The 22376-nt window shown below is 39.8% G+C and overlaps 1 protein-coding gene across 1 annotated transcript in view; it reads right to left on the reverse strand.

Moving 5' to 3' along the window:
• GTF2F2 (general transcription factor IIF subunit 2) overlaps positions 1–22376 on the reverse strand; it is a 102063-nt gene that overhangs the window by 8279 nt on the left and 71408 nt on the right. Inside the window, exons 6-7 of the mRNA XM_054384440.1 lie at positions 11491–11590; positions 3069–3212 (exon numbers count right to left, since the gene is read on the reverse strand). Coding sequence (XP_054240415.1) covers positions 3069–3212; positions 11491–11590 — 244 coding nt within the window. The remainder of the gene's footprint in view (positions 1–3068; positions 3213–11490; positions 11591–22376) is intronic.

Consider the following 22376-nt stretch of genomic DNA (forward strand, 5'->3'; position numbering starts at 1 on the left):
CCCAAGTCCTTTTCTTCAGGGCTGTTCTCAAGCCAGTCACTGCCCAGCCTGTATTTGTGCTTGGGATTGCCCTGCCCCAGATGCAGGACCTTGCATTTGGTCTTGTTGAACCTCATGAGGTTGGCTTGTGCCCACCTCTCCAGCCTGTCAAGGTCCCTCTGGATGCCATCCCTTCCCTCCAGCGTGTCTGCTGCACCACACAGCTTGGTGTCATCAGCAAACTTGCTGAGGGTGCACTCAATGCCACTGTCCATGGCACCAACAAAGATGTTGAACAAGACTGGTCCCAGGACTGAGCCCTGAGGGACTCCACTTGTCACTGGCCTCCACTGGGACATGGAGCCATTGACAGCCACTCTTTGGGTGTGGCCATCAAGCCAGTTCTTTACCCATTGAATGGTCCATCCATCAAACCCAGACTTTACCAGCTTGGAGAGCAGGATGTCATGCAGGACAGTGTCGAAGGCTTTGCTCAGGTCCAGGTAAATGACACCAGTTGCTCTCCCCTCATCTATTAATGTTGTGACCTTGTCATAGAAGGCCACCAGGTTTGTCAGGCACAATTTGCCCTTGGTGAAGCCCTGCTGATTGTATCAAATGACATCTTCATTATTCTTCTGTCTCAGCAGTGCCTCCAGGAGGATCTGCTCCATATTTTTTACCAGGCACAGAGGTGAGACTGACTGGCCTGTAGTTCCTGGGTCATCCCTCTTTCTCTTTTTGAAAATGGGAGTAATGTTTCCCCTTTTCCAGTCAGTGGGGACTTCCCCAGACTGCCAGGACTTTTAGAATATAATAGAGAGGGGTTTAGCAACCTCATCTGCCAGTTCTCTCAGTACCTGTGGGTGTATCCCGTCGGATCCCATGGATGTCAATACGTAAAGGTTCTTCAGATGATCACGAACCTGATCGTCACTCACAATCATACAATCAGTCAGGGTTGGAAGGGACCACAAGGATCATCTAGTTCCAACCCCCCTGCCATGGGCAGGGACACCTCACACTACATCAGGCTGGCCAGAGCCTCATCCAGCCTGGCCTTAAACACCTCCAGGGATGGGGCCTCAACCACCACCCTGGACAACCCATTCCAGGCTCTCACCACTCTCATGGGGAAGAACTTCTTCCTCACGTCCAGCCTGAATCTCCCCACTTCCAGCTTTATTCCATTCCCCCTAGTCCTTTCACTACCTGATAGCCTAAAAAGTCCCTCCCCAGCTTTCTTGTAAGCCCCCTTCAGATACTGCCTGGAAGGCCACAAGAAGGTCACCTTGGAGCCTTCTCTTCTCCAGATTGAACAGCCCCAACTCTTTCAGTCTGTCCTCATAGGAGAGGTGCTCCAGCCCTCTGATCATCCTGGTGGCCTTTCTCTGGACACATTCCTTCTTGCAGTCCCTGCCATTATCTTCTGTTACTCCGGGAGTGTGGCTGGAGCTCCTGCCAGCGAAGACTGAGGTAAAGAAGTCATTGAGAACCTCAGCCTTCTCCATGTCACCAGTTCACCTGTTTTGTTTCTGAGGGGGTCCACCCCTTCCCTAGTCTTTTTTTTTAACCATTACTATACCTATAGAAATTTTTACTGTTCCCCTTGATCTCCCTGGCTAAATGTAATTCTAACTGAGCTTTAGTTTTTTAACCAGGTCTCTTGCTGCTCAGGCAGCTTCCTTATATGCCCCCCATTCTAGCTGTCCTTTCTTCCACTCCTTGTAGAGTTTCTTTTTGTGTGACAGCGTGTCCACGAGCTCCTTGCTCATCCAGGCAGGTCTCCCAGCATTCTTTCCTGCCTTCCTCTTTGAGGGTATACTTTGGTCCTGGGCATGGAGAAGGTGATCCTTGAATACTGACCAACTGTCCTGTGCCCCTCTTCCCTCTAGGGCTTTGTCCCACAATACTTTGGCCAGCAGATCCCTGAAGCGACCAAAGTCTGCATGCCTAAAGTCCAGGGTTGTAAGCTTGGGATATGTTCTCCTAGTTGCCCTGAGGATCTTAAATTCCATTGCCTCTTGGTCACTGCAGCCAAGGTTATCCCTGAGCCTCACATTGGTCACCAGTCCTTCCCTACTGGTGAGAACAAGGCCCAGCATAGCACCTCATTGCTCTCTACAACTCCTTGAAAGGAGGTTGTAGTGAGGTGGGGGCAGTCGCTTTTCTCTAGTAGCAGGCAACAGGACAAGAGGAAATGGTTTCACATTGTGGCAGGGGAGGTTTAGATTGGATATTAGATTTACAGAAAGAGTGGTCAGGCATTGCAAGAGGTTGCCCAAGGAGGTGTAAGAGTCACCATCCATGAAGGCATTCAAGAAATGTGTGGACATGGCACTTCGTGATGTAGTTTAATGGCCATGGTGGTGTGAGGTTGATGGTTTGACTCAATCTTAGAGGTCTTTTCCAGCCAAAACAATTCCATGCTTCTATGATTCTACAACTAACCATCAAGCAAGCACACATCTTCATGCTTTTCTTGTTTGTGTATCAGAACAATGTTTAAGGAAAAATTAAATCCCAAATATCAACCCCCTGAAGTTTTACTCTAAAAATTATTCTATTTGTAAAGGAAATCAAATGATTTTGGGGGTGTTGTCATGATGCCTGAGCTCCTAACATGGATAACGTGTGCATTTAATACTACTTCCATGAAACGCAATTTCCTAGACCCACAGAAAAAGAGTAACTGCTGTTGCTATGCCAAGATAAAGGTCAGAAACTGAAGGCAGGGCTGATCACTCCTTCACACAAGCTCTATACTGCCAACAGCAACTTAACTAGGCTGTTACTTCAGTGAGGACAGGAGCAGCATGGGAGATGTCAGAGCACTACAAAATTCTGTTGCTAGTTTATAGCAAACCTAAATAAGAAAGAGACCATTTAGGTTACTTCAAGCACCTCTGTCATAAAAAAGTGTACTCATTGCAATGCTTGGTATCCTACACAGTCCTAAAAAAGTCTTGATGATTTCTCTTTGTTGTAAAACACATTTGAAGAGCTATTTCAAAGGCATATAGCAAATATTATATGGAAAACATAGACAACTACTGAAATTGTTATATTACAAGACTACTTGTACATACCACTGGCTGTTTGGTTATGTCCACCAGGTCTTTAATGTTGTAATACTGATGTTTCTCAAAGGCTGAAAAAAGCATGTCCAACACTTGCTGTTTATCAGCTCGAGCCCGTTTTCCATCTTCTTTCTTCTTCCTCTCGTATTCAATCTATCAGACACAAAACGTGTTTTAAAGACATTAGTATGTAATGCTGTGTAATTCTCAGTGCTGAACATTACGACATAAACCCCCTCTTCTATTTAATATAATATTGTTCAATGACTCAGTGCTTTTCTTCTGGAAAATTTTCTTTTGAGCACTCAAATGTCCTTTTAGGAACATAAACTAAGCATTTGTCCTCGGCACAATAAGCTTTTCAGATATCTGTCTCAGCCAGTAAAAGCCCCCAGAAACAGAGTCTGCATGGTGTGCCCAAACCTGGAGGGAGAATTAATATTAGCATAGGAATCCAAACTGAAATGGTATTTTTCACTCCACCTCTGCTGGTATCAGCTTCTTAAGTATAATGACAAATATCAAACTATTGCCCATACTTGAGAAAATCCACAGGCCAACATGGCTACACCCACAATCAAAACAACCACCTGCCCAAAGAATGCTCAGATGGACACTGCCTCATCTGCTCCAGAAATAGCACTCAAAGTAACTACTCCATCAATATAAAACCAATCTTCACCAGGAGAAGACACAGTTCAAGGGTATGGAAGGTATCTCTTCAGGATAAACCTAAGCAGCGTTCACACAGTTTACAGCAGTCCAAAAAACCCCAAACTCTTCCAAGCAAGTAGAGGCCCATTGTTGCCACACATCATCCTATTTCAGAATGCACATGAACAAGTACGTAACTGTTACCATCTGCACAAGGTGACCATTTATTTTTGCACAAACTTTTATTGCCTCAAAAAATACTTTTTGCATTTCCTCAGATTCATCCTCAGAAACAAGACTGGTGCAGGCAAGCACACCCCAAACAAATCCCAATCACTGCAGAGCACCAACCACAACATCTACCAGCACATCACCTCGTCCACCCCCAGTACAACCCTTAGTAACAGAAAATCATCAAGGTACTTGGAAACAACAAAGGTGACCCACAAGGTAACATAATTCATGTAATCATCCAGTGATTGCAGGCAAACTGTGTGGGTAGGTCTGAAGTGGTACAACATACAGCAGAAGAGACACACGTGATGAAAAAGAGACTCATGCCTGGCTTGCAGTGGGATAATTTTGTACAGGAGTTGTTCTGCCTCTGATGTCTCATACCTGACCCTCAAAAGGAAGACCTTCAAAGAAGAAGTATAGAAATGAAAATTCACAGTTCTACTGGATACTAAAAATCTTGGTTTTAAAGAGAAAGATTACTTTTATGGCACTATTTATTTTTTCATATGTTTTCTTGCCAGCTAACTCCCTTCTACTCCCTGAGTGAAAATAGTCTGTCTCTTGGCATCCGCCCAAAGTGGCTAAAGACTATTACCACCTTTACCGTTGTTCCTAAGTCTCTGGCCAGCTAACTTCTTTTCAAATCCTGGAACAGATGTACATCATTAAATTGAATACAGAGCAATTGTTCCCCACCTGTAGCTTGCAGTCTGTTGCTTCTGCTTAAAGTCAAAGATAGGCTTGGGCAATCAAAAACTTGTTTGCTTTTCTAACTCTATGTTAGAATTATAAAAGATAAAACCTCTCCATATAAACCCACACAACTGATTTTTATCCACCAATACACTTTGGTGTAATTCTTTAACTCTTTAGCCTCTGCATTTAAAAAAAAAAAAACAAACAAATCTTCAAAACAGTAATAGCTTTGCAACAATTCCAAACTGTAGCATCAAGTAAAACAGCTTCACAGCACATCATCTTGGTTGCCATGATCTACAGCAGAACTGCTCTGCCATAGAAACCAGAGTAGGAACATAAACCTAGGACATTGGCCTTCCTATAAACAACAGTATGCCAAAACATTTGCTGCTTCTGAAAAGTTCAGCAGACATTCATTAGGAGCCTCTGTTGAGCTTGAAAAGGTTTTAATTGTAAGCTTTGGAAGCCCTATTGTGGATTCCATTTCTGTTTCTCTACTGATATAGTTTCACTATACAGGCTAACGCATGTAGACTGCATCTAGCCATAAACACATGAAGAAGAACAGCAATGGCACTGAAATACATAAGGGCAAGTCCACTCACTTGACATACTTTAAAACTACAACCCCAAAATACAGTCTGGATCTATTAATACAACAGAAAATTATGATACCATAATATGACTTATAAAGGTCCCTTCCAAACCACAACATTCTATGATTCTATGACTGTGCTAGTTTGAGCTCTGACTGGAGTTTAGGAGATCAAATGATAACAAATTGAGATTCCTACCCCCACCCTTTTTCCGAGAAAGGTAGAGAGGGAGGAAAGAAAAAAAAAGGAGTAGGGGAGAGGAGAGTTAAATTCACGAAAGAAATAGTCTGGAATCGGTTTGGAAGTAGAAAAGGTAAATTTTTAACAACAACAAAAATATATATATAGCAGTAACAGGGAGGGTTCACAAAGGTAAGGAATGAGGGTAAATGGGAAAATATACAAAACCAAGCCTGGATGGCCCTGGATGCGAGTGGATTCAGTTAGAAGAAGTAGGCCCTGGCCACGTGGTCAGTGCAGGAGGCAGCGGTGGCAGCAGCGATGTTCTTCTGAGCAGATGAGGCAGGAAAGAGAGCAAGCAGTCCGCCTTTTTTATAGGCTTGCTGGACAGGAAGGGGGAGTGGAATAGACCACCTTTGAGCCAGGGGACCTCTTCTCCTGGGTGGGGGGAAGGAACCAAGTCCCACCTGGGGAGCTGGGTTCTTTCAGCCCCATCCAGGATGGGTGTAATCCAGCACAATGACATAAGCCAAATTCTTTAGCAAGCAGCACGGCCAGGGTGCACTGAGGTGTTCCCTGCCTCTGTTGGCTACAACTCCACCAACAAAGCAGCTGTCCAGTTCTCTGGGTATGTTCACATAGTCATACAGGTATTAGAGAAGCTGGATAACTCTAATTTATCTAAATGTCTGCTATGACCTACAGCTCTACTCATGTCCTGGTACTCAACCAAAGGTTTCTGTATGAAGCACCTAAAGAAACGATACCAACAGTGGGGAGTAGGAGTGAAGTATGAGATAGATGAAAGTGCCACTTGCAAGATAAACAATCCACTATGGCAGCTGATTGACTGCCAAAAAAGTCTTTGCATCTGATCTTAAACTGATCTGACACCAGTCAGAGTTCAGCATTAAAAATGTTTTTAATTCACACCTGGCTTAAATCAGAACTTAATAAGACATATGATGAGTGGTTCATATTTTTCCTAACACAACAATCATCTACCATCGAAGTCATGTTCTAAGTCAGCACTATGGTGTAGGGACCTGCTGCAAGGACATGGGTGCATCCTGAGAACAGTGAAGTATGCAGGGTCTAAAACATGCATTTAGGGTTTTTTTCTTAGTATGAAGCTGTCCCCTCGGTCTTAAAAAATACACAAACAGGTCACATCTTGGTCTCAAGCTGACACTTCAAGCTATCACTGAAAAATACTTGTTATGATCAGACTCCCAATTACACTGTATATTCTGGAAGTCTCATTTCCATCTACAAGAACAATTTTAGTTTCCAGCTTCTAATATAATTTGCATTTGAAAACTGCTTTGCTTTATAAGCTGGAGAAAGTCAAAGGGAAAACTCACTGTCACATACATAATGAGACTGACAGTGCTTCAAACAAACAAATGACTAAGATTATCACAAAGCATAGCAGTATCATCATACATGGAATGAAACCAAAGCTGAGAAAATACCTGCCATGCAAAGTTGCAGATAGTGCCATATTACACTCTGTTTTCAGATGAAAATTTGTAAATGACAGCAACCCAAACATTATTAAAAATAATCTAATCTAGCTGGGTGCAACAATTGTTTCTTGGTCCTATTTGAAAACTGCTCCCTATTCTTTCTGTTTGGTAGCTTGGGGTCAGACACTGGAATTACCATCTTGTATGAGATGTTGTACCATATGGGAAGGGAAGCACAACTACGACTTTACAGAGTCCTCTTCAAAAATCAAGATATTGACACCATATTCTGGAAGTAGAGTCTTCCAATTAGCCACTGCAGTCAGCTGCAATGGGCTTTCAGCCTTTTTTGACTTAGGGATCCACAGAATCAATCTTCCAGTTTCTCCAGTCAGGTCTCACAGCAGTAAACAATACTCTACTGAATTTTCAGCAAAGCCCTATTACATTTGAGACACCAGCTTATGGGACACAAGGACTGGGAATTAAAAATGTTTTGAATATATGCACACATTAGCATTTTACATGAGGAGGAGATGGACTACCCAGCTGTAATTTGTTGCCAGAAAAGCATCCAACACTTTGGAGGTCAAGTTCAGAAGATGGTAGGAGAGATGAAGGCATCTCTCTCTGCAATGCTTGCCTGAATTCTGGGTTCATAGAATAGTTTGAGTTGGAAGGGATGTTAAAGATCACCTAGTTCCAACATACATCTGGGATCACTTTTCAGTTGAAAGACCTATGCACTTGGTTTTGAAGTTAGCAACATTTCCCTGTCTCAGAAAATACAGCAGCTGAAAGATGCAGTGTGAAAGACAAGGACAGCCAGTTACACACTGCATCATCCTGCCACAGCAGCAGCCATTATGCCTGTTCTTAACAACCCTTCTGCAATTTTCCACCTCCCCAAACGACAAAACTAAAACGAATGAGAAACATAAACAAGCTGCAATCTCCTCAGGTGGAAGGTCAAGCTGAAGTGATGGAAGAAACTCATCTCCTACTTTTCCGGGTTTTGTTTTGTTTTTTAGCATCAAGAACAAGTGCAAAGCACTGAGCTTATTCCTTCTGCATGTAGCTGAGCAATGGGAATAATGGCATAGACATAATAGAAAAAGCTACTGGGATTCTCAAGACAATCTCTGAGAACAGTAACAAAAAAACCCCATGGTACTGTTTTTACTTCTTTAAATGACAGAGAGTGAAAATGTGCTTAGCTAGCAACTAACTAAAACTCTCTCCATGATGAGAAAAAAACTGCTTACTGTAAAACTGATGTTTCCTGCACAAAGGAACAATGTAACAATAAGGAAATGAGTCTCAACATTATCTTCACTGATGTTAATCTGACAGGATTATTTCATGACTGGGTATAAAATCCTCATTATATGAATAACAGTCTCCTGGAAATCAACATGAAGTAGTCTTTTTAACCAAAGCACCTGGTTTCCCTCCCCTCCCCCCCTTAATTTCTGGTTAGTAAATCATATGGTTCAGGATTTTTCTTTCTCCATTATTGTAGTGCCTTAATATATTTTCTCCAGTAGGAACTTTTACATTCTCTGGATGATATTATGTAAATCAAAGAGGAGTGTTTATATTCCCTATAGAAATTCAATGTGAATATTCTAATATTCTTAATTAATTGACATATAAAATAAACACATATAAAACCAGAGTATCAAACCCTCCCTTTGTTGAAAAGTTACTTGCAGCTGGCATCCTGGCTGCCCACATTTTAACTAGCAACCCTCCAACCTCAGCAACACCTCCCATGTTGTCTAAAAACAGAGAGCATGTTGTGGAGTAATATTTTTTTAAAAAGGCAACCAAAAAACCCAAAAAAGTGTGGTGTCTGTCGCTGGTTTCTTCTTTTTGTCTTGTGAATACGCTGCTCATAGCAAGTTACAATGCAGCCTTTCATTTTTTTTCCCTTTCTATTGTCTTTGCAAACCAGATGTTTTATGCAGTAGGCTTAAGGCACTTCTGAGTCAGATTAGAGAATGCATGTACACTGTAAGCCAATTTGATTTTTTTAAAATTGTGTGGGTTTAAAATTTAAAACAATTAAAATATGATTTGATTTCAAGGAAGGACCATTTTAGAACTAATGGTTGAGTGTAGAAGGAGCAAGTTTGTCCCTGCAAGATTTCATAGAGAAACCAATTTCTCTTTTGTTTATCTTCCAAGGATGTTGCTAAGCTTGAAATATCTGCTAAAATTGCCTTCTTGAAGGTATCATTAATGCTGAAGCTGATGTTTTACACTGCTTTGGTAGACAGCTAATACAAAGGTGATAGGGAAGTGAGACTAAACCTAAAGTTTCATCTGAAGATGTCTAAAATAATTCTTTAAGGTTTTCCCATCCCCTGGAGCACAGGTACCAACCTCTAAAGAATGGGAGAGTGGGAAGAGGGGAGACCACAAAGAAGTCTCCAAAGGGTAACCAGGACCATTAGAGAACTCTTCTGCTGTATTATGAAAAATAATTATGTCACAGAAAGATTCCAGCTGCAGGAATATTACCACTGCAACCTTGTAAACACATAATATTTACAGATATACAGAAAACAAAGGTCACTTTCCTGGAGAAGAAAACCTAAGTCATGGTCTTGACATACATTGTAATGGAATTGCAATTTCTTCTAATAAAAAGGTAGACTTAGCATAATTTCTTGAAAAAAACATCACTTGTCCCATCCTTGTACTCAACCAAGCTATTGCTACTTCCTATCCTCATGTAATTTATTTCCCTTCTCCTTCTTGTTGTACACTCATTAAATGGGAACGTGAAGCAGCCACATTTAAGCCGCATTTAATAGTCTACCATCTCTTCCTTCAAGAAACGCTAACCATTTCTTTCTCTTTTAGTAAATATTCTTTCCACAGAAACTCCCCAGAAGATGACTGAAAGTATCAGCATGTACAGTCATTTCTCCATTCTTTTCTTTCTTGTGACAAGTCTTGTCCCTAACAGGGCTGTCACATAATTACAAGCAGCGCAGCAAGCAACTGCTGCTTGAAAACAGCAGAAAAATATAACCAAGAGATTTATAAAGTTCATGGACTTGTTCTCCCAGTTGTATGTCCCTTCAGCCATCTAACCTGAAGCTTAATAAAAAGACTTAATGAAAAGAAAGATGTTGTAGAAAATAGTCATGCCTGGGCCTTTAGAGCCAAGTCAAGGCCAAGAGTGACTCAAGTATGTCCTACTTGATTTTTCCCATCAGAACACCTTTAAGGTAGGCCCGAAAAGTAAACACACTGCCAATGGATTTCCGTTAGCATGGACAGTTATGGAACCAATAAAAAGCATTGCACTTTGGACACGAGCATCACGGCTTGTAAGAAGTATGGTTACGTCCTGGTTTTACCCACTGAATCTCACATCAATTTTGCATTTCTGTAATGATATGACCACAGCAGTTTCTGACTGGAATACAGATTCAAAGGTGGTCCCCACGTTGAAGTTCATACACTGATGCAATTCTGCTAGTGTCAAAGAAATGGCACAGAATCCCTCTAAAAAGAAAAGCTGTACATCACTGTAGCTTATTCCAGAATTGAAAAAGGATAAAAGTTGCACCATAAAACCATACACTCATTTATATATAAAACTGCATTTGCAGAGCAGGATACACCAGTGTGACTATTTTGGTTAAATGTCATTCCCCAAGCTGAAAGTTACATTGGTATGATCATCTATCTATAGATCAGCATTGGAACAGCAGCTACTACAAAACAGTCCCATGAGAGAGAAACTACTATTTTTGGTTCCCTGGAAATAGACTGCCTTTCAGAATAATGCTTAAATATCATCCAGTATATTGTCATTTGTTTTATGTAAATAAAATCTTAATAAAAAATGTAAAAGTTTAAATGATTAACACGGTGACTCATTTTCAGCATGAGTTAACGGTTCTCACATTCAACAGTAACAGCAATTACATATGCATGCATACAAATTACTCAAAGGGGATCTTTAAGAAAAAGGACATTAGAGTTTGTATGCATATCAACTGATCTGGAACAGCAGCGTGGGTGTAATATTGATAAAGCCAATGATGCAAATAACACATGCTATGAAGGTATGAAACTGTGAAAAATTACCAGCCGTTACTCTTTTCTACTTGTTGTCAGTTCCTGCAAAGGACTGGAAACTAATGATTCTTTTTCACATCTTTTGCCCACCCCCATGTGATATTTTATTTGGCTCACAGGAGTGCTTCCACATCTCATAGCACAAAGTCAGAACTGCCTGTTATCCCCAGACTTCAAAATTACATTTCAATAAAAAGGCTAAAGGAAGAAGGTAATAAAGCTGCTCGGAAAGGCTTGGGTAAAGGTGGTCTGCCCTCCATCAGGTAACATGATAGATTTAGAATTGGCAGACATTAGTCCCAAGGGTGACAGTGGTTTTGAGACAGAAAGAACACCCCCAGAAGACAAATTTTGGGGGAAAACATAACATGGAGCATTTCCCAAGACAGTGGCCAACTGCAAGTGAAAGAGATGAAGAACAGTAGCAGCACAATTTTGGAGTCCTGAGCCAGACTCCTCCTGAAAAGGAGAAAGGAAAACACTGAAGCTACTTACATTGTATTGATGATTAGCCACTGGTTTATAGTTTGTGGTTACAGCTTTGTCCAGCTGCTGTGATAGTCTTACAGGTTTAGAAGATTCTTCTATCTGTAATCTGCAAAAAATAATAATAAAGGGAATGAATACAATTTCAGACAAGGACACACTCAAAATGAATTCTAAAAATCTGCAAGTATGAACCATCCTTTATCAAAGGTCAGCTACAAACAAATCACAAATAAAACCAGATGCCCTCTTCTGAATTAAAATTTTCCTACTTTATTTGTGTTTGAGGACACTGTGAATTATTAGGACACTATATGCTACCGAAGATACTGAAATACTAAAAACCAAGCAACTGTGAAGGCAGGGTACTAAAATCCATGTCTGAACACGAATTTATTACAAAAGTCTGATGCTCAGGTGGAAGAAAAGCCCTTGCTCTTAAATTTAAAACATCAAATGTAACCCAAATGAACCCAGAATCTCCTGGCTTCCTAAGATGAGGTCTGAAAAAGCTTTTGATCCATCTCTGCTGACTCCCAGACCACAGCAATAATCAGACTTCATGACCTTCTCTTAGGTATTTTAATGCAAAAATATAAATTTCTGTGGCCTTTCTTTTGGCATTCTAGTACAGCAACAGAGCACAAATAACTATTTTATGAGCACTTTTAAAAGCATAAAGGCAGAGAAAATGACACAGGTTCAAACCAATGCACAATCAGGTCTCAGTCATACAGTTAACAACACATGACCTTCAGTCCTCTTTGGGAAAGACTCTGAGAAGGTCAGAGGTTGAACACGTTTTGTCAGTGTTACAGTGTGGTACCATCACAGTCAAGCTCCTCTCTATTTAATGTAAAGCTTATGTATGATGGTGTAGGAGTGCTCCATTACTTCAGGTGTAGCACTCAAACATTGCTACTTGAAATGACGATTGTGAGAAACCTACCTTTAGAAAGATGCAGGACAATTCCCTTCAGAGAAAGTAGCTTTATGGCAGAAACAATTAATGTGTTAGTGAAGTCATTTCGATTCCAAAGGTGTGTTTTACAGGCAGAAGTGTCAATTTTCACCAAATACAATTGTGCTAGTTTAACACAGCCTTTTCCCTATGTGGTAGTTTTAGGATGTGCCTTAAAAATTTTCCACAGATTGCGTAGGAAAGTGGTACAATGTAAATAAATCACCATTGGATGCAAAAGGAAAATAATGCTAAGGTCTAAATAATCCCATTGGTCTGATATCTAACATAAAGTTAGTTGTGTACCCTAACTCTCTTCTCTTTTCAGTTCCTTTGCTCTAGCTGGTGCTTCTGCTAGCTTGCTGACCTTGGCTGTGTTCCTTCGTTGTGGTTGAGTACTAACAGCCTACTCTCCACTCTTCTGTCTTTTACCTTGTACACGGAGGGAGGGAGCAGGGAGGGGGAAGCTGTGGGTAACCCCCGGGTTTTGTCCTGGGGGGTTCTTGTGTTGTTTATAAATTGTAAATATATGTAAATATTGTATATTTTGTATTTATTCATTGCATTTCATATTTCTAGATTGTAGTTGTGCTTGTGACTATAGCGCCATTTGCTTTCAACTGAGCTGGTCTGGCAATTTTATGTTGCTGGGGGTAATTTCAACCCACCACATCCTAGAACACAGAAGTGAGGGGAAAGTAACATGCACAAAAACCTCCAGTTGAGATAAAGAGTTGAGATAAGAGTTTACTGAATAAATGAGATAACAATAATATGATGCACAATTACCTTATTTGCAGAAAAGGCACGGAAGAAAGCAGCAGCAAGCAGAAGCAAGTGAGCTAAAAAATCAAGCCAGGGAGCTACTCCCCTATCCCTCCCTGTCCTCCTGCCATCTCAGCATAAAAGCCAACACCCAAAACTCGGAACCCAAAAGCAGCAACCCGAACAGAAGTCTCCCATGTTACAATCTGAACTTCAAACCCCGTATACAGTTTGCTCCAGCCAGCACTTTTATTTTGAAGTTGGCATGAGGCAGAACGGTTTTGAGCGACAGCAGCAAATATTCCACTTAACCCATGACAATAATAATAATAAGGCTTTTAGACTACTAAAGGTGCAGTGATGTCTGCTTCTTTCCAAAAGAAAAAATAATATGGTGACATCAATGCAAATAATAATGTTTCCTAACATACAACACCAAGGCAATAAACCAGACAGCACTTTTAAAAACTCTGTGTTTAAGAGCACCGATTTCTTCGAGTAGAAATGTAATGTAAAACCAATTGAAGTTCTGCATCCTTCTGATTTGACACCTGAACAACCTAAATAAATTACCTTTGAAGAAAGCATTAAATTCAGAAATAAGTTCTCTAGTTTCAGCAACTGGAAACAAAGCCAAGCACCCTTCATAGGTAGCAAAGCTGGACAGTAGTTGCCAGCAGTATTGTCTCATACACAGATATAACCTAATTCCCCTTCAAACTTTGTAAATCTGTTCTATAGTGTTAATTAGCCTTAAGTGACCACTGCATTTTATTCTGCATTTCTACAACAGAAGAAGGTACCTCAGTTCCTTCTGCTGTCCAAATGTAGCTTGTTTTTTCCTTAGCTTGAAGGAAAATCAATGAGAAGGTAAATGAGCAATGAACAGTTTTTAACCCTGTTCTGGAAAAAAAAACGTACAAGGTTTTAGCACAAGAGTTTATCTTTTGGCCTTCAATTTAATTAAATTATTATAAAACATTTTATTGATCTGGTTACCAAAGGTCTTCTAAACTCACATTTCACAAAGAGGCACAGGCTAAAGCTAAATCAGTATCTTTTCTCAGAATCTGTCTTTTTCTCCATTTCTTCATTGCTTAATGCTTTTGGTTTTGGTCTCAATGACTTTTAAAATTTTTAAATAGCTAGGCTTTACTTTTTTTTTTTTTTTTAATCTTCTCTTGCAGTTCTTCACCATTTTTCCTATTGTTTTGACCTGGTCTGGCCTCTCCTGCAGTGTAGCTATTTTTCACTCACATCTCCCCTTTCACATTTTTCCTTTCTGAAAGGAGTTTTCAAAGATTACAAATTGTGCCAGAAGAGGTTTAGGTTGAAGATCAGGAACAATTTCTTTGCTGCAAGAGTGGTCAGGGATTGGAACAGACTACCCAGGAAGGTGGTGGAGTCCCCATCCCTGGAGGTGACAGAAATACATGGCCATGAGACTTTGGGACATGGCTTAGTGGCCACGGTGGTATTGGGGTGATGGCTGGAGTTGATAATCTTAGAGGTCCTCTCCAACCAAAAAAAAAAAAAAATCTATGAATCTATTAAATCTATGATTTCTGCTTAACCTTTTTAATGATATTGCTCTTATTCATGGGATAGGGGCTCCTGAAGATGAAGAGGGAATTCTTGTCTCTCCTTTGACCTCCAAATCCACAGCCCACCTTCCCTTGGACCAGATTTTCACACCTGGTTTGCAGTGTGAGTTCTTACTACAGCTGCAGCACAGATAAGCAATAAACACTAAGGTCTGTAACAACACTGAAATACATCACATGGTCTCCTGTTGAGGGGGAGTATGTGAACAGCAGCATTTCTCCATGATTAAGTCCTCCATGCACCAGGCTTTATAATCATTACTCTTTATAATGTAAACTTACAACATCCTCCACTTCTTCAGGAAAAGAGCCAAAGAACATTAGCCCTTTGATGATGAAATACCAGAACACTTAAAATACAGACTGAACACCTTAGACTGTCCTAAGAAGGAAAAGCTTTAGAATGGTGATGGCAAAACCCCTCTTAGTAAATTTGATATTTAAGTGAGCAAAAAATAGGCTCTTTTGCCTAGAGCCTGTCACAAACTTCAGACACCACTCAATGTAGTAGGTCTCTTCCTGTTCTGGCATTTCAAAATTACAATACAGGAAATTTCAACCCCTGTTTCAGCGCAGCTTCCATAAATCAATCATTCTTTACATAGAACACCACCAGCAGTTTATTTCTTAACATTTTTCCCTTGCCCTGCAGGATATGCATTTCAGCTTTTTTAGCTCAACCTCCTAATTATGAAATCAGTATAAAATTAAATGTGTTGGAGAACTAATGCCCTTTTCGGAGGCCTCTGAAGGTTGATGGCAGTGAAGTTGCATTTAACGTGCAGTTTGCCAGCACACAATCTTGAAAGCAAAGAAAAACTTCTTTGCCTGCTCAGGAAACTGGATGGAAGCCTCTAAGTGAAAATGGAAATGGATAATGTAAATCAGCTACCAATCTACGTGTCTGGAAGATATACCCATGTTGTACTTCAAAATTTCTTGCCAAAGGTTTCCAAATCACGACCCAGAGATCTCAGATGGTCTTTAGAAAATGAACAATACAATGTTACCTTTTTTGTCTGTTTCTAGCTGATAAATTGCTGTAGCAAGAACTAAAATTATTTTACATTCTCAGTACCACATTTTAGTGCAAGCAATTACAGCAGTTGCCACATGCCAGTATGGAAACCCAAGTGGGAAGCATGGTGACTCAGGATGGAAACCTTTTTATTAATATGTATTTATTCTACACATGCATCTTGCTCTTCTCCCTGCTGGCTACCCTTCTCATTTCTTTTTCTGCAGCTTTCAACATCTCCTAGAAAATGACAGAGATTTAGGTTGCCTTCTTTCCACAGGGCATGCAAAATACAGTCACATGATCCTATGTGCAGCTGCTGGACATCTGGAGTTAACCTCCCCAATGTGCATAAACACAGGTAAATGGCCTGACAAATGTGATATAAACCCCAAATTATCAAATGGTTCATGTGTAGATGAAGCACTGAAATTTGCTTAGTGCATTACAAAATGTAAGGACAAATAGCCTATAATCATTTTGTCAAGACAAATTTGTTGATAAAGACACTATCTGCAAGGAAAATACGGTGGTGTGGGGTTTGGTTTGGTTTGGTTTTGAAAACCATGCTGTAATTCTTCCATATTCAGAAAGTAGTGTGCCTGGGTGAAAATAATTGACTTTTAAAATTTGTATACCTGTTGCTTGAAAAAAGTTGATGAAATATGTATTTATACATTCTAGTAATTATACACTCAAAGTTGATAACAAAAGCTTTGAATTGGGCATTATCCCAGCCTTTTAGATTGATGCTTTAATGTGTTACAGACATAATTACTTTTAGATGCTCATTTCTTAAACAGAATTTTAAAAAGCAGCATTGAACCACAATTTTATGAAGCATTTTATACAGGGTTTTCTCAGAGTGGATTTGCTGAATCTTAATTGAAACTGTTGGTAGGAATAAAGAAAAAAAAATCAATAGCTACTGAGTCACTGGTGACACTGATTTAAAGGAGCAGTGGCTTTTTACCTATTAGTTTTTATTACGATTTGCAGGAGTGTGACAGTTAAATGCCTTAGTTATGGCTCAGAACCACACACAACTCTCCAAGGAGTTAAAATTTCCACTGGATGCTTGTTGAAATAGCTAGTGCCATAATTCATGCTAATATCTGCACTAAAAAAAAAAAAAAAGCAGATTTTTTTTTCTCCTGAAACTGCCAACAAATTAGTGACAGAGCAGCCACCAGCCTGCACACTGTAGTTTTCTCTTCCACCCCCAAGATCAAATATAGCTCTTCTGCCTTGAAATACATCAAGGAACCAGCACAGCATTGAATTCACCACAGTCATTTCCCAGCAAAATACATTTTATACTGCAGCTCTTGATTTGTCATTGTGCCTACAGTTGAACAAGTGGAAAAGCCATTCAAACAGGCTGGAAATAAATTCTATAGGACTTGTGAACAAGCAGCAGGCTCATAAAGGGAGACAGATGAAGGCAATATGTAGATTTCTAGGAGAAGATGCTCATTGGCTTTTAAATACATGTATCTCCCAGCAATAAAAATAAACCTTTAGAACAGATGATTTCCTGTGATTAATCTTCTGTCACAAAACAAATGTTTCAAAGATTAGAAGCAGGTATTAACCAGAAACACTGCTAGGCCTTGAATTCTTGACATTTCTGGAGAAATTATTGTATAAATGGGACTGAAATGTTTCAATACCTCCTTGTGCTCAGCTGTATTTACACATGGCACTAGTAAGTAAGGGGCCAACCTTACTGTTGCAAAAAAGGAAAAGTTGGTTTGATTCTGTCTCTGAAACATCACCCAACAGAGAACAGCCCAACCGATCAAAGCTTAGGGTTTTTTTTGTTTTTTTCCTATTCCTCACAGAAGTTCCTAGCCCAGAACCAGGGGAGTGAAAGTCAAGGACTAATGCTCTCCTAGGCTTTTACTGAACTTGAACCAGACACAATCAGCTGCATTACAAAAAGTTTCACGATACTTGATATGGGCAACAAAGTCTTTACTTCTGTGTTCTGATAAGCGTCCCACATATGATAGAGGTAAATACATCCTGCAAAATCTCATCCAAAACAAGCTAATAAAATAAAGGCAACAAGAAAGCTTCACGCCTGCTTCTCTTGTGTTAGACTACTGCACCTTGCTGAGGTTCAGGTAGCATCTTTTCTGACCTTTCTTCCAAAAAGGAGTATCAGTAACATAAGAAGTCAGCAGATGATGAGCAAGAGACGAAAACTCCTACAAGATACTGAAATGTAAAAGTTTTTGCAATTCTGTGAGAAGTAAGGGAACTCAGCACCCTGTGGGGCACATCCTGCTAAAACCAGTCCATGGAAGTGCCAAACCACAAACAACACAGGAAGGAGGGCCGCAAAGATGATCAGAGGGCTGGAGTACCTGTTCTACAAGAACAGGATGAAAGAATTGGGGCTGTTCATCCTGGAGAAGAGGAAGCTCCAGGGAGATGATGTAGCCGTATTTCAGTATCTGAAAGGGACTTACCAAAAGGCTGGCAAAGGACTGTTTAGAAGGGCTTGCAGTGATAGGATAAGGGGCACAGGTTTTAAACTGGGACAGGGTAGACTTAGGTTAGTCATAAGGAGGAAGCTCTTTACAAGGAGACTGGTAAAATGCTGAAGCAGGTTGCCCAGGGATGTGGTTGAGGCCCCATCCCTGGAGACATTCAAGATTAGACTTGATGTGACCCTGGGCAGCCTGATCTAGTTGCAGCTATTCCTGCCCATTGCAATGGGGTTGGACAAGGTGATCTTTGAAGGTCCCTTCCAACCTGATGCAATCTGTCAATGTGGGAAAATTACCAGACTGTCCACATTAGTAAAAATACACATTATCTAATATTAATGACAATCTCTTGCCACATAAAACTATCTGTCATACATTCTGAAACACAAGAACTAGCAACATACAAATTGAGCGTGTTGTGTTTTATTGTAAGAAGTCCTAATGCCTCGCATTAAATGGTGGTGAATGACTGTGGCCTGTTGCACAGATGAATCTACTGTTCTCTTTCAGACACTGAGTGTTACTCCAGCACACACACCCAGTCAAAGCAAAGTGAGTCCATCCTCATTTATAAAGACCAGATAGGCAGACAGAGAAGATAATAAGATGAATGGAAATGTAATTAAGAACTTTTGCCAGTGTTAAATAAGGAAATGTTTCAGATTATTAATATAGAATACAATTTATAACTAATTTTACATCCTGAAATACTGGCATTTAAAGAAAAGTGTTGCAATTATTATATGTTCAGGAAACCTATTAGACTTTTGTGAGATATTCAACTATGTATGTTGAAGGCTGAGCAATGATTCATATGAAATTAAGATAATTTCATGGCTAATATTGAGAGAGGTGCCACAATCATAATTGAAAACTCCAATTCTATTTTTCTCTAGTACAAAACACAAGATGCTCTGAATGGCAGTTCAACAATAAATAACAATTCCTTATGCATTTGATTTTTTGGTTTGATAAAAAAGAATGATTGATTAAAACCATTAAGCTTCCTTTTTTCCTCTCCAAGTTTAGTACTGCCAATGATTAAAAATCTTCTGGGTTGAGGCTCTGAGGATAAACAACATAAAGATAAAATAAGACAGACTTCAGTGTTTAGGACTGCTATAATTTATTACTTGACACTAAGCTTGTGGTTTATTCCAGTGACAGAAAGGTCTAAAATTAAGTTGAAGTAAAATCTGGATGTGATTTTGTGTTGTCTGGAGAATGTGGGACACTTCAAGCAGAGGCATGAGATGAGGTATAAGATCAGCTGAGTATGCCAAGGAGAAGAAATTAGGCAGCATGTCAGAATAAATGGGAATACAGCTGAAATTTCAGACGGAGCACTGAAGCCATGCAGATGTACACGACACACATTGGACCCACATGGAAAAAAGAGGGAATTGACACAGAGACTGAAAGAGAAGCATGGGACAATGGGAGTGGCTGCATAGGGAGGAGGCCAGTAGACAGACTCCAGAAAACCAGCAAGGAAGGGGAGAAATAGGTTAAAATCCTTTGGCTTTGTTCAGATAAGACATGGATGCAAAGATCTAAGGATCTTTGGGCTAACAATTCGACATTGGCTGTATAGCAGTTCGTACAAGACACAGAGATGCCTGTGTCTTAAATATTAGTGGGAATAGACAGCCAGCAAAAGTGGTTCCTTGCTTCGGGAGAAGCACCAGGAATCTCACAAACCCATGACTAATACTACGGAAGGCAAAGACTGGAATTCTAGGAAAAGTGACTCATTAGCAATTTCATCAGGATAGAAAAAGCTCAGCCCCTCTAATTTTAACATGAAGATTATCTTCTTGAATTAAGGCCAGATGTATTCCTTTCAAAAAAATCATGTACAATTTTAACTGTGCATGCACATTTATTTCACTTGTTTCTGTCAAAATACATTCTTTAGGAAACAACTATACAACATCACTTTCACTATTTTGCAGCTAGATAGTTTGGAAGGTAAGCTGGAAAATAAAACAAAGACTGCATTGTTTTGGGGTGGGGTCAGACTTCTTGAAAACATAAAAGTGAGCTCAAATATATGCCCCAAAAATATAAGTATTAAAGAAGTGTACTTCTTGAAGGGAAATGTGTAAGAAGTAGTTTTAACTCCTCTGTTGCTGCCTGAAGACTTATTTGCAGACAGATGTTTGGAAATCTCTTGCCTTTTACTAAAAGGGAAGTTTATTCTAAATCATCAACAAACAAAATCAATCAACCAGCTGGGAAATAAAAGTATTTGAAACACCACTGAAAAATGCAGACAGCTAAAAATGACAGCTTGGGTCAAAGAGCTAAACCCTGCAAGCACTCAGCACCTTTAGTTTTGATCTAGGTGACAAATGAAGTCTGTGCCCCTGAGATGTTTGAACAGGAACTCAGGATATGTTTGATGTCAAGCCCTGTTCCCAGCTCTACATCCTGTTATGTACACCTTTCTGAAAATTATGCAGATTCGAGTCCTGTTCTAATTCATACTTTGGGGAACAACAGGTTCTGAATTTTATGTCTGTCTTGAGTACCCTGGGTTGCCCATTCTCTCATCAGAATCAATACATAATATGTGTTCCTGTACTTAGGAGCTTGCACCTCTAAATTGTTTCCCACTTAAGAAAAGCTTCAACCTGAATATGTTCTTTGGTATCATAAATCAACTAATACCAACATTATATTTGGATGCCTGATGAGACAAAAGGGAAGAAAAAATTCTGCTATCCTAATGTAAAAACCAAGACAAAGCAGATCTTTTTAAATGAAGTTACCTTCAGGTATTTATACATTTTAAAAACAGAAGAAAACCCCATTATAATAATGAAATGATAATCTAAATTTTTCTTCTGTGTAATATTGACCGAAGAGTATCCAGCGATAAAATTTCAATTTTGTTACATTACATCATTTACAGAGAAACATCCTGTCAGGATTCAAGAAAACAAAAATGATGAAGAAGCTTCATGTATCTATGCCTTTTAATCCTGTTTCTAAAGATAAAGGCTTCTTTCTCGCTTCCATTTTCAAAGATGCAGTTTCCATTCCAGATCCCATTTTCCTCAGTTTCAACCACTAATTATTTCTAAAAGTAAAATACATAGACTTTTCTCAGAATCACATAATCATTTTCCTGCCAAAACTAATCTCCAGTGATGTTGCTGTTTTGAAACCAATGGTATGAAAAATGGGAACTTGTAAGTCTGGCAACACAAAGCCAAACACTTCTTGTTGATGTCTGCAGATCCAAAAATGTTGTAACATTTTGCTAATGAGGACAAGAAAGAATAATTTTAGGAAGAAGCCTGTTAGACAGGAAAGCTACATCTTTACCATACGCTGAGAGGCCTAGGTCTTGAATTATGGCAACAAGGTGGATAATTTACAAACTCAGTCAATTAATTCACTCTGCAATGAAACTGCTTACAGCTAGAGAAGCTGGAAAGAAGGATTGTGGGCTACAAGTCCTCAAATTAAACAAAAATCCCTCCATAATCTCCGCTAATTCTCCTCAGCCTGCACCTCTCTTCCCTTCTGCAAAATATGTTTATGGAGTTATAGCTGCCAGCACTCTGACTCCAACAACGTGCTCCCATCTTTAAAACTTTACTTCCCAGATACCTCACCACTCCCCCAACAGCTCTGCAAACAGCCGTGGCATCTGGCTGCATTGGGGATCTTCCAGTTAAAATTTACTGTAAACAATTTAACAGTTTGTGGCAATCTGGGAAACATTTGGACTGTCTCCCCAGAAAACCTAGCTGGCTCAGATCCTCGAGGCTTTTCTCTGCCTCTGCAGACCTAAAATGCCAGATAGCAGAATGCTTTTTTTTGAGGATATCCACCTCCCTTCTGTTAAAATAAACTTGGAAACAATCGTCAAGGAACTGCCGCAAAGGACACTGAAATGAAACTGCTGGGAGAAAGCACTGCGTATGCCAATGTGTTAGTGGCTACATACTGCCATCGATAGCTTAAAAGGTAACCTTGCACAGTTCAGCTGTTCTTAAACAGCTTAATCATATGCTTGCACTAAACTGCTGAATTAG

Source organism: Indicator indicator, chromosome 1, assembly GCF_027791375.1.
Source record: "Indicator indicator isolate 239-I01 chromosome 1, UM_Iind_1.1, whole genome shotgun sequence".
In the NCBI taxonomy this organism is placed as follows: domain Eukaryota; kingdom Metazoa; phylum Chordata; class Aves; order Piciformes; family Indicatoridae; genus Indicator; species Indicator indicator.